This window comes from Varanus komodoensis, unplaced genomic scaffold, assembly GCF_004798865.1.
Source record: "Varanus komodoensis strain SLA01 unplaced genomic scaffold, ASM479886v1 scaffold1, whole genome shotgun sequence".
Lineage (NCBI taxonomy): Eukaryota > Metazoa > Chordata > Lepidosauria > Squamata > Varanidae > Varanus > Varanus komodoensis.
In genome coordinates, this window is record NW_025335268.1 from 10,524,793 (window position 1) to 10,541,455 (window position 16,663).

At 40.9% G+C, this 16,663-nt stretch overlaps 1 protein-coding gene and 2 non-coding genes across 3 annotated transcripts in view; all 3 read right to left on the minus strand.

Moving 5' to 3' along the window:
- WDR43 (WD repeat domain 43) overlaps nucleotides 1–14,813 on the minus strand; it is a 37,263-nt gene extending 22,450 nt beyond the window's left edge. The window contains exons 1-4 of the mRNA XM_044438980.1: nucleotides 14,488–14,813; nucleotides 9,483–9,617; nucleotides 6,355–6,473; nucleotides 2,272–2,392 (exon numbers count right to left, since the gene is read on the minus strand). Coding sequence (XP_044294915.1) covers nucleotides 2,272–2,392; nucleotides 6,355–6,473; nucleotides 9,483–9,617; nucleotides 14,488–14,775 — 663 coding nt within the window. The 5' untranslated portion in view covers nucleotides 14,776–14,813. The remainder of the gene's footprint in view (nucleotides 1–2,271; nucleotides 2,393–6,354; nucleotides 6,474–9,482; nucleotides 9,618–14,487) is intronic.
- On the minus strand, nucleotides 2,069–2,152 carry LOC123034455. Its single transcript, XR_006416758.1, has one exon. It is a non-coding gene; the product is annotated as a small nucleolar RNA SNORD53/SNORD92 (small nucleolar RNA).
- On the minus strand, nucleotides 4,983–5,060 carry LOC123034449. Its single transcript, XR_006416757.1, has one exon. It is a non-coding gene; the product is annotated as a small nucleolar RNA SNORD53/SNORD92 (small nucleolar RNA).
- Nucleotides 14,814–16,663: the final 1,850 nt, after the last annotated feature.

Sequence of the window (16,663 nt, forward strand, 5' to 3'; positions counted from 1 at the left end):
TTTCTGTGTGTATGTACTAAATATTCACTGCTACATTTTGACTGCAGTCTAATATTTCAAGTTTCAAAAACAAACTGGACATGGAACCACTGATTGGTTCAAAATTGAGAAAGGAGTTCGGAAAGGCTGTATACTGTCGCCCTGCCTATTTAACTTATATGCAGAGCACATCATGAGAAAGGCGGGGCTAGATGAATCACAAATTGGAATTAAGATTGCCGGGAGAAATAGCAACAACCTCAGATACGCAGATGATACCACTCTAATGGCAGAAAGTGAAGAGGAACTAAAGAGCCTCTTCATGTGGGTGAAAGAGGAGAGCGCAAAAGTTGGCTTGAAACTCAACATTAAGAAAACTATGATCACGGCACCTGGTCCTATCACTTCCTGGCAAATAAGATGGGGAAGAAATGGAGGTAGCAACAGATTTTATTTTCCTGGGCTCCAAGATCACCACAAACGGTGACTACAGCCAAGAAATTAAAAGACACTTGCTCCTGGGGAGGAAAGCTATGGCAAATCTAGACAGCATACGAAAAAGCAGAGACATCACCCTGCCAACAAAAGTGCATATAGTCAAGGCTATGGTTTTCCCAGTTGCAATATGTGGCTGTGAAAGCTGGACCACAAGGAAGGCTGAGTGCCGGAGAACTGAGGCCTTTGAATTGTGGTGGTGGAGAAGACTCCTGCAAGAAGACCAAACTAGTCAGTCTTAGAGGAGATCAACCCTGACTGCTCTTTAGAGGCCAGATACTGAAGATGAAATTCAAATGCTTTGGCCACCTAATGAGAAGGAAGGACTCCCTGGAGAAGAGCCTAATGCTTGGAACAATTGACAGCAAAAGAAGAAGGGCATGGCAGAGAATGAGGTGGCTAGATTGAGTCACTGAAGCAGTCAGTATGGACTCCGGGGGATGGTGGAAGACAGCAAGGCCTGGAGGAATGTTGTCCATGGGGTTGCAATGGGTTGGACGCGACTTCGTGACTAGCAACAAGCCACAATATATTTCAGGTTTCAAAAGCAAACCAACAACTGTTTATCAAAACAAGGTTGATTAGGGATGTGACAAGCCTCTCTGGTGCTTGTCCCTCTCTACGAAAGCAAGCTGAGCCCAAAAGAAGTCCATGAGCATTCATACAACCTTCCACAGCCACCATTTCTGGTGGCCAACCTTCTTCCCCACTCGTTACTACTGGCAGCAGCACATAGAGAAAACTGGTGCCGCATGTAGGCGCACCAGCCACTATTCCCTGTGGCCAACCTCCTTCCATGCTTGCTACTTCTGGTGGCAGTGGCAGGCATGGGAGAATGGGCGGCTTGCACAGTGTAAGCCCTGGGAATGCTTGCCAAGAACTTGGAACTCTGGGCCACTGCAAAGCAGACCAGAGTCTGGGAAGCCAAGCCTAGGGAATCCAGCAGAACTTTCCACCCAAAGCATATTTGTCACATATCCCAAACATTATTCCTCAAAATGGTTACAGTCAAGAAATTGAAACAAAGCACCACTGAAGAGCAGATATACCAAATATCAGTTAATAGTTTCAAGTGATTGATATTTATCAGCTAACACTTGTTTCTCATACTCAGATGAGAAACATTTCTCAAAATCAATACTTCACTTGTAGTTATCGTCTAGGTTCACAAACACTTCTCAGCATGTTACTCCAGAACTATATATGGGTCTTTTGAGGGATGTATGAAAGCCATCCAACACTATCCAACATGGGAAATGATAACTTGTATAATGTTTCTCTTATTTTGGATCCCATTTCTGATTAATCTGTAAGGACTTGTTAATCTAAGTTGTTGAACTGCTTCTTGGATAGAAAGACAAAATTACTTGAATGAAAAGTTATAAAACTAGTGATGTTTTAATGCTATAAAACTACAATTTCAGTGTTATAAAACCACTGGTGTTTTAAGTCAATTTATGTATTACCTTTTCCCATTTAAGGGGTTCAAGCACCAGCAGCAATTTCAACACAACATTCACATGCACGAGGCAAAGCCAATGAGGCCTGTATATTTTATAACAGATAACAATTGGTGAGCCACAGGTTGCTGGCAGCGCTCAGACACAGCCAAGGAATATCATGTCCTCATTCAACTGTCAGCCAGTCGAAACCACAATTGGAAGTCTCATCACAGCAAACTTTCCAGCAGTCTCTGGCCCCTTGGATTATATAATTTAACAAAATGAAACAACATTTCATATTAAGAAGCTGGCAATTCTCTTTACATTACTCCTTGCCTCAAAACAAAATACATACTCTGTAGACTTCTTTGGTCTCTAGGTCCCACAATTTGATAGATCGACCAGCTGAAAGAAGCATCTTTCCATCAGGACTGATGCACAGGGAGCTCACACTGCTGTTATCCCCTTTCCATTTGCTGAGAAATTTAAGACAATTGTGAATAATAGTTAGTACAAATTTATTTAGAATACCATGGCAAGAAGGGAGAACAGTTAAGGACATTTAACAGATAAGATTTCTACAGCCCCAAACATTTCTTTCTATTTATGCTTTGATGAAATTAAGAATTGGTTAAAGGCCCTGTACTTAACAGTTTGTGTATCTTGTGATCATGGAAAAATATATGAACCACAATCTGCATGGCTGCCAATACTCAAATATGTTACTTATACTGAGGATTTCAGGATAAGCAGACAATAGACTAGTTTTCCATTTTTTTAGTATAGGTAGTCCATGGGTTACAGAAAAGTTCCATTCCTGAGAATTTCCCTAAGAGATATTCGCAGCTTTTCTGTAGAGATTTGCTAGGGATAGTAACAGCTATCTTGAGGGAACTATAGGACGTATCTCTAGGGATCTACATGCAACATTGGCAACACATCAAGTGGCAGCCTAGTTCTCTAGAGATACAGTAGTCATGGCTCTATTGAAAAACTGTGAATATCGCTAACAAAAAGCTGTGAAACATGTCACATATTTCCCTAGAGATATTCATGACTTTTCTCTAGAGATATTCATATAGGGTTTATGGCATTTTGCACATAAAATATGAGTTGTTCATAACCCAGACATTCATAAAAACATCTTCTAGCAGCTAATAAACCACAATGAGGAGACCAATGAGTCTCTTCGGGGAGAGCATTACACAACTGGACCTCCATTATTGAACAGGCCTTCTCCCTAGGAACTATCTACATAAGGTCTTCAGTTATCACAGGCCATAAGGGGAAAAAGGAATGAATGTCAGCTTTTAACCTATGCAGACATTCATTAAGTGTATGCCCATGTTACAAGTTTAATGTTTGTAACATCTACTTAGGGCTTCTAATATTCTGAGCCACACATCTTGGTTTAGAAGAAATTCAAAATCAATTCCTTGCAAGAAGCTCAATCACTTCACAGCAGCCAGAAGAGATCAACCAAGGGCTCAGACCATATATTTGGCTGTTCTTTTATGACATGATGAGAGCAGAACATATATATAGCTCTTGCATTTTATGTTGTTCTATAAGAAACCTTGATGGTGAATGTTGACATTCTTCCGCATCCAGGAAATACAAGAAAACTGTGGCCTGCATGTTGCCAATGGGTGACTTAAAATGGATATGAAGCATTTTCAAAAGTGATTAACTGTTATACAGCTGTTTTTCTCAACTGATAAAAAAGTTAATGCCACTGTCACTGAAATGGGATTCATTACTGTTATAATATTACAAGCCATCACAGAAATGCATGGCTATACATTCTTATGGGCATCTGAAAAATGTCATCTCCCTTGCACTTATGGTTTTATTTAACATCCTCTATGTTGAAAATACTCCCAGTACACAGCTAATAACTCAGGAGAATGCGGTAGCATACGCACAAATCCACAAAGCTACAAAACCAATCCATATTGTATCCAACAATACAAGAATACACCTCTGACTGCAACCTTAAACAGGTTTCTTAGGAGGCAAGCCCCATGTCCAAGTTAACAGACTGAGCAGCCATACTTTGCCTTGTTCCAATTATGAAACAAATTGTTACATCAAGACAATTATAAAAAAATAAAGTTTTACTATAATTATCAGGACGTTCTTCACAGGATTTTCTCCCATTCTAATATGTGCCCTTAGAATTTAGGATCTACAAATATTTTCATTGTAAGCATACTTTTTATGTCTAGCCTGTCTCATTCAAAAGATAAGACTGGACAAGTCTTTCCAGTTTAAGTAGTACCAAAGTATAATTTATCTACTAAGGATACTGTTAAAATTGATTTGACTGATCCAACCACACCTTCTTCACTATTAACTGGTATTATCCCTTTGTCAGAGAATACATGCTCCAATACAGGCAACTTTTATTCTTCATAGTTTTTTTTAAAATACAGTTGCTATAATGCAAGATACAGTGGGCTGGATCCAGGCTTTCCTTTTGCCAGCAGATAGGGGAAATAGTGTAAGGGAAACAACTTCAGTTATGCAATGTTTTTTTTTCTTTTATATACACACTTAAGCAGCTTTGTTAGGGCTTAAAAATGCAGTATAAAATGGTTTCATAAAATTCTGCATAAAATACCTATGCATATACATGGATGTGTGTGCCTGTATATCTATACAGATATACATATAGGTGCACTTGGCACTGACACTATTTTCATTTCGGGTCCAGGTCAAAATCTTTTTATTTTCTCATTATTTTAAATAGTAGTTAGTAGTGTTTTAAGTCTGATTTTATATATTATCATCTGGATGCTGTATCTTATTTATTTTATTGTATCACCTCCCTGAGACACTGTGACGGGCAGTATATAAAACCTATAAACAAACAAACATACAAACAAGCAAATAAGATTGAGCAATAGAACTTCAAGTAGAACTGAATGGGATTATACTTTTCCTTATCTTCTACATCTCCTATTTTTAAAATCTATTCTATCTTACCACCTTTCCTTTTAAAATGACAGAAGGGAAAACATTTAATTTACAAATTATTCAGTCATATCACCCTTTGATTCCAGCCTGCTCAGACAGCCAAGAGGAAACTGTCCTCACCACATGTCAGAAGTGAGCGAAACCAAGTGGAAATCATCACAGCAGTACATAAACAAGTAAACTCCATCTACTACTACAGGTTTCAAGTTACAGCACCCACACACATCACTATGGCTGGGTCCTACATGCAGAATCTCAAAGAGATCATAATTTAAGAAATGTACTCACTTTCAAACACTTTACCTTTTTATTGTCCTTCCAAGACAAATTATGGGAAAGCATATTATGTCCTTAATTTTAAATTGGGTATGATGATCAAGAGCTAGATAACCAGCTACGATGGTCACATGTGATTCAAGATGCTGATTGCCCATTGCAGTTTTAGCATATACATTATGTCCCAATCTTAGCTGCATGACAGTAACTATTCTATGTTTTGGAGACATTTATTTCTAAAACTATAAAAGAACGCTGTTGCTGGAGCAGGCAACACTGAATGAGAACACAAATATGAATACAACCATTTGGAGGAGCAGTACATGGACATTTTAAATGGAAAAACCATGCAAAGGTGATTTAAGAAACATTCCCTCTGAGCACACAAGGGGCTGCTTCACAAAGGCATGGCCATCACTTCATTTCTCTGTACTTGATGAGATTCTCATCCAGACTGAAAGCAGCACGCAAACCAGTGGCCTAGTTCAAGTGTCACAAGAAACTTTTTAAAAGCAGGGAAGACAGTGTATGTGAGGGGAAGAGGGAGTGAGTAAACATATGGCTTGTTGTTGGGCCAGAAACTATGGTTTACTGCAGGAGTGGACAACTTTCTTGAAGTTGAGGGCTGCACTGGCTTTTGTGGAGCCCTTCCGGAGCCACATGAGTGGACAGCACTGGTGGTAAACGGAGCAGGGACATACACACCCATTCTTACATGCACACATCCTCTTCCTACAGTCGGGAAAGGGGCTTGGTTAAAGGCTCTAGTCATACACATGCATTCTAATGATGCTGATCAGGAGACCTAGGAGATATTGGTGTCTTCTCCTGCAGCAATCCTGTTCAAGAATGTTCTCTCACTGCTGTGAGCAGCAAGGAAACAGTGATCCTATTCAAGATCACGGAACTGGGGGTAAAAAGACGAAGATACTTTAACCTCACCTCTACCACTTCAAATGGAAATCAGCCTTTTAAAAAGCTTCCCATGTTTTTCTTCCTGGATGGCATGCCTACTTCAGTAGTGTTAAAAAAAAAAAAAACAGCTGTCACTCCCTGCTCAAATGCAACCTTTTATGTAAATGCTGAGTGTGACAATTCATGGACTTTCCACCTAAGATAAAGTGGGAAGAAAAATACTGAGTCAAAGAAATTCCAGTCATCTTAAAAGCAAGGTCAGGCTCACCATTTCACTTTGCATGTCTGGGTGTTCCATTCCACAATGTGTTTGTCATCTGAACAGCTATATAAGCAACCGTTGTCCTGGTGCCACCGTACACAGTTTACTTTACCGTCATGGCCACTCTAAGTAAAAAATGAAAAATACCAAGAAAGCATCATCATATTTGAGTAGGCCTGAACTATACACTCTTTTGTGTCCACAGTGCTTTATATAAAATACACAGCAACACAGTTCCTGTTCCCTGTCAGTTACTCCCAGTGGCTTGGTGATTAGAACAAAATAGAGGCAAATGCATGACTTTCCTAAGAAGGGGCAAGTGATAACATGGAAGCAGTGACCTCATGTTTGCACAGATTCATCCCACCATACAGAAGTGGAATGTGGAGAAGAAGTGCATCTCTACTGCTGCCAGTGCTTATCTTTCACAGCTCTTCTCTCCCTGCAGAGCACAGACTAGGTATAGGCTGACAAAAACTATTACAAACTGGAAAGATATATGAGGTCAGGGAAGGAGCTCAGCACTCCCTACCTATATGCCCCCGTTGCGGCTAAAAAATGACCCTCACACCAACTTTCAGTACAAGTGGAACAGATTTGTAAAGACATGTGCCTGCAGCTGATACCTGTATGACAACTCCTAATAACCCTTTAGGGCACAATCGTATGCATGCTTAGACAGAACAAGTGCTACAACTTCAACATTCCTGGTACTGCTCTTGACCACAACATGACAACGGCAGAGGACGGGAGCACAATTAGAGGATCAGCATGCAGAAAAGAGGCATGTTCATTTCCAAAAGACCCCTCCCAAAAGGATGGGCTCCAAAAATATAAAGAGAGTTCCTAGAAGTAAATACTAAATTGCATTCAACAAACCACTCTGTGCATGCTCAGAGATTCATTCTGGGTGTTTGTGCTTCTGGAAAACACTTTGGTCAATAAAGAACATTTTGCAAGAAAGGACTGTGGCTTTGAATGTGAAAGAGGAGGAAACCTAGCTCACTACCATTTGTGTGCCATGAGGTCCTGCTTCTGACATAGCTTAAAGTTTCCCCTGGTTTATCTTACTAATCCTGCAAGTGCATAGATCAGCATGAGGGTCCCTTAAAAATCACAGGTCACAAAACAGATAGTTTTCTATCCTTTCAGTTCCAAATCCAAGATTCTTTTTTACCCTAAATTCTAACTGAGAATTATTTCTGAAAAACTTTACTAATATAACAGCACATTTACAGAATATACTGGCAGTGCCTGTGGGATCAACTGGAATAATTCAGATCCCCAGGTCACACAGCACTCCAACCTTGCAACTAAGAACTGGAGCTCATTTCCTCTGTTTCCTCACAAAGAATGCAGAAAGAACTGTGCCAGCTGCTCTCCAAGGTCAGCAAAGCAACTGCAGAGAAGGGTGAGGGGAGGAGACTGTAGTAGCCAAGATAAGAAATATCACGGTGGCACTCCAGCATCCTTTCCTTCCCCTTCACCATTAGATGTCTGAAATTGGCTGTCCTGTATAAATTAGAACAAAAGGACTGGGAAGGTATATTGAGCCTGTACTATAAAATGCAGGCCTCCAAAGTGTAGGTCTTACTTATCCTAACTAAACTAATGAATCTAGTTATTTTCTCCTTGCCTTGGCCAGGTGCAGCTGTACTCCATCCTGGACATACACCTTATGAGGCCTGCTAACGACCTTATGCTTTACTGTATGATAAGTTTACATTTCATTCTATCACTTTGTCACCTGAAGCAGAAATAAGACCCTTAAATAAGGAGACTTGCCTGGCTATGGAAGGAAACATCTTACTTATACAGTATGGCTTGCTAATGAGGTAAATAGTTTCACTGCTAATATCACAGCACCTGTGTAACATCCAGCACCTGTCAGGATTACAAGGATCAATGCTTTCCTATCAGTCAATGTTATAAAGCTTCCAAAGTATGCTTCAGTGTATATTTGCTGTAAACATGTAACCTACAGTATACAATTCGGCCATCCCCTTTGTATGTCGTTCAGACTTTGGGCGATGGTGCGGCTGTCATTGTTGTCAGCTCCAACCTATTGTGCACATGTGAGCGTCTGTAAGTTGCTCAATAAAGTATCCTTGTAAGCAAACCTGGACCTAGTTTATCGATTCCCTGGGATCCCAAAAACCTTTGGCCCATGGCCAAGGCAACACAGGAGATAAAGTTCACCTCCACTGCTTCTCTCATATTGTATTAGATGCCCATAAGCATCTCTATTTAAGACCTCACAAGCATCAGCAGAGGTTGTGCCCTTAAGGTACCAATTTCCATTTATAAATCCATAATAACATAGTTATTATGACTGTAGTCACTTGCCATTTATTCATTTAGTTGCAATATTTCTATACTGCCAAGTATTAAAAACCTTAAGCATTTTAAATATAACTATTAACATCACATTTAAAATATTAAGAAAATCACATCTTACAGTTGTGTTACCGTAAGAAAAAATCCAAAATCCATATTAATGTAATACTTTTTTTTTTTTTGCTGCAACTCAAAGGTCACTAAAAATATGCAAGTGTTCAAGATCTCCAGATTGCTTCATCAGACAAAAAAGCAGGTTGGTGGTGGGAATAAGGAGGGGGGAAAGCAGGGTGACCTAATGTTTCAGTCATGAAGTCTGCACAGTCATGGTTGTAGGTGTATATAATGAAGTCAGCCTGAAAGCAGTGAAATTGGACCTCATGAGATGATAAGTTGCAGTACCTCCAGGTCCATGGGGAGTAGAAAAGTGACAGAGTACTGTTGACTCTTTTTTTTTTTAATATAGCTAACTCAGAACTGTCTCCATCCTAAGTGAACAAGACAGACTCCTTGACTGACAGAAATTTATCTTTTAATTTTTTAATTAAATTTTATTCAGAAACTTTTTAATCAGAAAGAGATAAATCAGGAAGTCTTTCTATTAACAAAGACAGTCTTGCTTTTTATTGTTTTGCATAATATCAACACTGTCTCTGTAAATATAAAGGTTGTGGTATTGTGAAATCTATTTTTATTCTACCTGAAATATAATCAAGTTAGTCTAACAAAAACTATGTTAAGATAATGACAATTTATCTTACTAACAGAGAAATAATATTGGTGCAAATAATACTTACTAGTTTGCTCTGTAACTCTCCTCTTATTGTGCTGTATAATAAAATGCTGCCAACTGCTGTACCAATAGCCAAAAGATCTAACTGTTCACCTGCTTCAACAGCTTCAGATTTCCTCTTTTTTCTCTGAGGGCCTTCCTGTAAAAAGACGTTTCAGGAGGTGCCATTAAGTGAGAAATAACCTGATTGGATATATCAAATAACAATTTTAGAAAAATAATGAAACAAAACTTATTTATAACTTAATGAATATAAACTCAGAACATTATATTCAATACTTCATTTCTTTTTGAATTTTTAAGAATGAATAAAATCAACCAGCTGATTTAGCACATTTTTCTGTTCAACAGAGATAGCTCAAACTCCTTTCTGGTAGCCTTTATTTCAGTAAGGTTGACATAACATAAAGAACTTCCATTTTCAAAGTACAAGTTCAAAACATCAACGTTTTACTCTTATTTTTCTCTATTATTTTTATTTAAGATAAAAATGTTCAGCAAAATATCCCAATCACTAGAGGAGGAAGATATAATTTCTGTTTTACTGATGTGATCTAGCAATGAGTGAACAAGAAGGAGATGCTGGAACTTTGTGGCCAGGTTAATGAACATGTCAACCTAGTATGGAGCTGCTGAGGAAAAGGCAAACTGCTGATTAGGCATAATTAATAATAGAAATGAAGAACTGCCAACATCATTCTCCAATTATACAAAACAATTGTGTTGTGATCACACTAAGTTCTGGTCACTTAAAAAATGATATTGCAAAGTTGGAAAAAGTGAACAAATGCCCAACTCATATGATGAGGAGGCTGCAGCCAACTCTGTTAAGGGAGTTACAAAACTTGGATTCTTAAGCTTAAAAAACAGTAAGAAAACATATTCAGAATTACACACCGTGTTAAGAAAGTGGCTATTAGGACATTTTTTCAGCCTCTTGTTCAGAATTCAGGGTCATCCCATGAAGCTAATTGGTGGGAGATCCAGCATAGATAAAAGGACTACTTCACAGAGCACATAGTTAAATTATGGAATTCATATCCACAAAATGCAGTGATGGCCACCAACTTCCAAAGTTTAAAGAATGGCTGACCAAATTCATGGAGGATAAAGCTATCAATGACTAGTCTTGATATAACGGTGTGCTGCCCCTGTATCAGAACCATGGGTGGGCAAAATGGTCCACTCATGTGTTATTTGGGGGTTCCCCATGGGCAGTTAGTTGGCTACTGTGCAAAAAGAATGCTGGACTGGATGTCTCTTGGTCTGACCCAAAGCAGCTCAAATAATGGAAAACTCTATGCAACACAAGACATGTCCTGCTATAAGAAAAATTAATACTGAATTGACAGTGTGGTTCTTAAGTGAGCAATTAGGGTTAAGTGAGCAATTATCTTTATCACTTTAGTTATTTTTAACTGCTTTTATCAGCTTACTTTTGTTTTTCTGCACCCTGTCTTCTCCCCATAACACTTTCTCCTCTTCTGTAAATGTAAGCAGTCTCCTCTGTTGGCATTGCCACGCATCATCACCCCTCCCCATTACCACTTCCTTTCATTCTTTCCCCTACCAACAGGTCTCTGAAGTCCTACCACACTTGTTTCAAATTCTAATATTACTCTCTCATCACAGATCTCATTGTGCATCCATGTCTAACCTCTACTTCTCATTTTTCCCACCACCCAGATAGCTACACTTATCTTATGGGTCTTACTATACCACACAAATCACTCTCCTCTCAGTACTGCTATCTCTGTCAACAACTTCTTTTTCTCTTGCATCTCATAGTACTTTCCCAATCCCACACTTTTTTCTTTGGGTCTCTGTTTTTGTTGTTTTTCTGCCATTTTGTTTTCACCCTCTTCTCATCCTAACATCTCTTTAGTCTGGCAACAATGGTCTGAAAGCTTTCATCCCCTTGATGAATCACATCATAGGGAAAAAGATTCAGAAGCATGTAGAACAAGAAGCATGCCCGAGTGGCTGCAACAGGATGGACCATAGATTCTCAACTAAAAGCATCACACGAAGGGGATATTTGATTTTTCTCTTAAAACTTGCATTTCTGCTATCTGAAATACTAGAATGAAATCTAGTTTCTTAATCTCATTATAACTTTGTTCATTTAGAATTAGACCTGAACTACCAGAACAAACATTAGTTTCCTGCATCCACAGTAGGAAAGGATCACTATAAAGTTTGTTTACAAATCTAATATGCAGATTTTTTAAAAGCCATCTCAAATGTTGTTTAGGATGAAATCCTATGGCTTCTCTAAGGAGCCATAGGATATTCAGGATTCCCACTTCAAGGTCAGATGCAGTGTCTCAATCTTGGAAGACCGGGGAGGGGGAGTGTCCAACCACCATCCCCTTGCATACAGAACAGAAAATAGTTCGCTAACCGGCCTCTGACCTCATAGAGGAGAAAAGAGGGCGTTCTGGCGAACAAGGAGAGGAGCACACTGGAAAAGCTACAATGACTGGAAGCCTTTGAGTTTGGAGGTTTCTGATCATCAAGAATACAACCGATACGTATCTTTATACATTAAGACCTAAATCACAGTGGCTTGGCTCACACATGTCTAACTTTTGTAGTTCCTCCTCTCCCACTGTTAGTCTTACTTTGAGCAGACTTATGGAAATGAATGGGCTTAAGGCAAATAATTTTAGTTTCTTTCCAAACCAGAACTGGAAGCCATGGATCTACAATTATGGTTTGGAGACAATGTATGATTTGCATAAGCCACTGTCTGCCTGATTCAAACAGAGCAAACTATAGTGGTCTTTCCCACTATAACTCTGATTAGATCTAACAACATCCAGCATCAAACTATGGGTTAACTGGGGGGGGGGGGGGGATATGCACTACATCTGAGCTGTTTCCCTTAACCTCTGAATGCAGCATTGTTTTTGTGATGTCTGAATAAGGGCACTTTATTACGGGTTTTAACCCGCTCCCTCCAATTAACCCCTGGGTTGTTCCACAATTTGCCACCAGAAATCACTATATTGCCCATGTAGGATGTAAATGCCAATACTTTTTCATTTGTAAACTTCTCCCATCTTCAAAAACAGCCAGATTTAATAAATGAAAAGAAAACTGTTTGGGTTTTAATCCTGAGCATGCCTAGGCCATAAATGATATTGAAAATACAGCTGACATGTACAGTTACAGCTGTAGAACGATATGGCTTCTGGCATGAAAAACATCAACAAAGTTACACTACATTCTTCTCTGCAAATGACCAATGTCTTCTACAACATATTTTATAGGTTTCAGCTTTCAGCAAAGAAAGGTAGCACCAAATAAAAATCCTGAAAGGGTGGGTGGATTTTTCTACTTCTCACTAAACTGGATATGAATTGGAAAAAATACTCTGAAATGCAATACACGCTAACCAGCTTGTGAAGAATGATGCTTTCAGCTTAATAATTCACAATATTCCCAGTCTTGGTAATAAGTCTTACCTCCCAAAGATGATTGGAGTACTTTTAATACACTGAAAAAGGTATTAAGGATGTGTTGATATAACAACTTAAAAATTTCATAATATTAAACAAGATATAAGTATCACTAATAAATAAATAACAAGGCATAGTTGAGCTACACTTGCACAACATGTTTTAACAAGTGAAGCCTTTATTTTTTTAATGTAGATATACCTGTACATTTGAACATGCTCGAGGATGTTTTTTTTTTTAACAGTACATATATATGCTATGTCTGCAATGTTTTGTAGAAAAGTAACTAATAAATGTCTCAGTGGAAACAAAGTTCATTAAATTGTTTTGTGTGTCCATGATGTGATCTCTGGAAAAACTGAACACTATTATTTTTTATTGCAAAATGCAACAACACTCTCAATTGCCACATGGGTAGCAATCTTATTTCAGTAACACTGTTAAGAGTGTGTGGCTAGCAGGAGCAAGACAGTAGTGGTCCCATACACTCTTACCTGAAAGCAGGTCTCATTTAACTCAGTAGAATGTATATTTATGTATTACATTTCTATACCGCCTCATAGCCCCATAATTGACTAGACAAGTGAAGCATATGCTGTAAACCATCATTATTTACTCTCCATGTCTTGAGTATACCTGTGGCAGTAAGCCATAGGACTACAAACTTATAAGATACATTGCTTTCTATCTGCCCTACAACAGACTCAAAAAGAAAGAAGGTCCCTGTACATACAAAGGCTTGCAGGTAGACCTGAGCTGTACAGGCAATGTGATGGTGTTATCTGCAGTTTACATTCACCTCTTCGTGTATTCACTGGGGAAAATATTTCTCTTCAGTTACCCACTCTTCTCTCTTAATAACTGAGCAAGCCTCCCTTGCAATAGTGAATGCCCTAAAGACCTGAATCAGTTCCTCCGTTCTTAATCTCTCGTTTTGCAAGTAGTCATGGAGCCGGAAGAGAACAGGACCCCCAAAGCTTTTTCTAGCCGGAGCCCAGGCCTCCCAGTCAGCGTGAGAGAGCACGCAGTCTTGCCCCAGTGACACCGATTAAGGCCACAGGGCGCCTCTTCGCCTTCTGCTCCCCAGCCACCATGCGTGCAGGCAGGGCGGAGCCAGGGCAGCGCACACATGTGCTGCAGCTGCGGCCCAAGGAAACTGGTCTCGGAGATCCGGGCAGCGAGGGGTGGCCTCAGCCGCCCCAGAAGAGGAGCGGAAGCAGAGGCAGCGAATGCGCCCCTCAGTTTCAAGCCGCCCCGCCCCCTAAAAAGAGCGCGGCGGCCAGGCTAGTTCCCCATTCGTGCCAGGGCCCGTTACACGTGAGAATGTAGATCAAGTAAGGACTTCGGTTACTTCAGCCGGATCGGATATTCCCCGGCTCACTCTCTCTACCTCTTCCGCTCTCTCCCATCCGTACGGCGTGACCGAGTCCCCCCTCGTGTGCGTGGGGGGAGCGTGCGCATGGCGTGGCGAACGGGAGGCCCAGGCCCCGCGGATCCTCCCCGCCGCCGCAGCGCGGCCTCCCAGCCCAACCACCCGGGCGATACCTTGCTGGGAGAAGGCCGGCCTCCTCCGGCGCCCGGCGGCGCCCAGGCCAAGCAGGTGCAGGCAGCGCTGAGGTGGGCAGAGGGCACGTACTCGTGGTGCAGGCGGCTGCTGGCCGTCTCCCACACGCGGAGCCGCCCGTCAGGCCCAGAGAGCGCGAGGAAGCGCCGCTCCCGAGGAGAAAAGGCGCAGGGGGTCCTTGCCACGAAGACGGGGGTCTCGAACGCCGCTGCCTGCTCGCCGCCGCGCGCGGTGTCGCCCGTCGAGGAGCCCGCTCCTGCCGCCGCCATGGCGCTCGCTCCGGGCCCGTCCCTCTCTGCTCCCAGCAGGCCAGCGGGCCGCCGCACGGCAGCCACGTGTGCGGCCCCCGCGCAGGCGCACTGACGCTGATGGGCTCCATCCGCGACGGGTTCGCCCGCCTCGGCCGCGCAGGCGCAGCTTCCCTTGGTCGGGCAGTCGTGGTGAGTCTTCCCCTCTTCCTCCTCCTGTTCGGACTAACCGAGTGAGCGAAGCGGCCTAGGGCAGCGGTGTCTTGTCCCGAACCGGTGCGCGTTGAGGTTGCAACAGCCGCGGAGTCTGAGGAAGCCACTTCCGAGTCCTGCAGCGGCATAAGGCGAATATCCTTAAATGCAGTCCCCGTTTGAAGGGGGGGGGGGGCGACTTCCAATGATATTTATATTTGGGTGTCTCTAGTCAATGATGTTTCTGAAAGCATTTCACAGCAACAACAACGAAGTGGTTCCCAACACCAGTTGGAATAGCAATTGGAATACCCTTTTGCTACTATATTCTCCAGTGAAATCCACTTTTTTACTCATCTTTTTTTAAATGAAGGAATTGTCTGGTGGAGTTGGCAAGCATAGTGCCAATTTGAGCCATTTGATTATCATGGGGTGCCAATATCTCATAATTTAGCCTGCTATCTTGCACCCATTTACCAGGGAATAAACCCTACATTTCAGTAGGCATGTATAGGATTGGACTGTTGACTGTTCTATTTATTTGTTCCTCATATCTCATTTTGGGGACTTTAATCACAGGGTTGCCATAAATTTATTTTTTTATTTAAAACATTTGTATGCACATGACAACAACAAAATATTCCCTCTTCTAAGGAGCTCATAGTGGGGTATATATGCCTGTCTTCACAGCAGCCCTGTTAGGTAGGTTAGGTGGAAACAGCTGACCCTGAAACTGGAAATATTTGCTAAGATCTAGGTCGTTTTCCTCCAATCTGGCTCCGACCAGATGTATTGGATTACAACTCCAGGCATGGCAGGGGGATACTAGGAGTTGTAAGCCAATACATTGATAGGGCATGAGAATGAGAAAAGCTGGTCTACATCCTAGTGAGCCATAGTTCAGGTTAAGCATAAGACATTTGCTATTCGGAGGATATTATTCATTCATAAAATAATCCTAAGTCATAGTGGACTTGATGGGACAACAACAATGCAAAACTTTTAGAAAGATGTATATTAATGCAACTTGAAGGGATTATTGATTAATTACTCTCTCGGGCTTGTTTTTGACCAATCTTGATGCTTGGCTTGCTTAGTTTGTAAGCAGCACAGTATTGGGCTCTTATTTGTGACTGAAGCAGGTATTTTATGAGAAGATAATTTCACATTGTAAAATATGTTTATAAAATATGTCTTTTAAAATAAACAATGTACAATTATTGAATATTTACTGTGGTTTGGAATGATGTGTCACAGTATCTAACATCACTTACATATTGGAAGAGATTAGCACTGCCCCTTTTCTCTTTCATCCACAATTGTGCAAGATACATGGTTATCTAGAACTAAGTCCAGAACTAAGCAAATAAAAGCAAGCATGCCTAAGCTTTATAGTTTTAAATGAGTCATCAAAACTTTTACATTTCATCTATGAGGATTACTTTATGTAGGTGGCAGCCCTGCTGATCTTTACTAGTTAACTTATTAACTAATGGCAGCCCTGATTATCTTTATTAGTTACCTTATTGTGTCATCCTTTAGCTAATGAAGAGGTGTGCTGAGGCTATCATTTTGACAGCACAATCCTATATATAACTACTACGTGTAGTATATGTGAAAGCCAGTGTGGTATTGTGATTAAGAATGCTGGATGGGGACTTAGGGCAAGTCACTTCCTCTCTGTGTAACCTACTTCAACAGGGTTGATGTTCTGTGA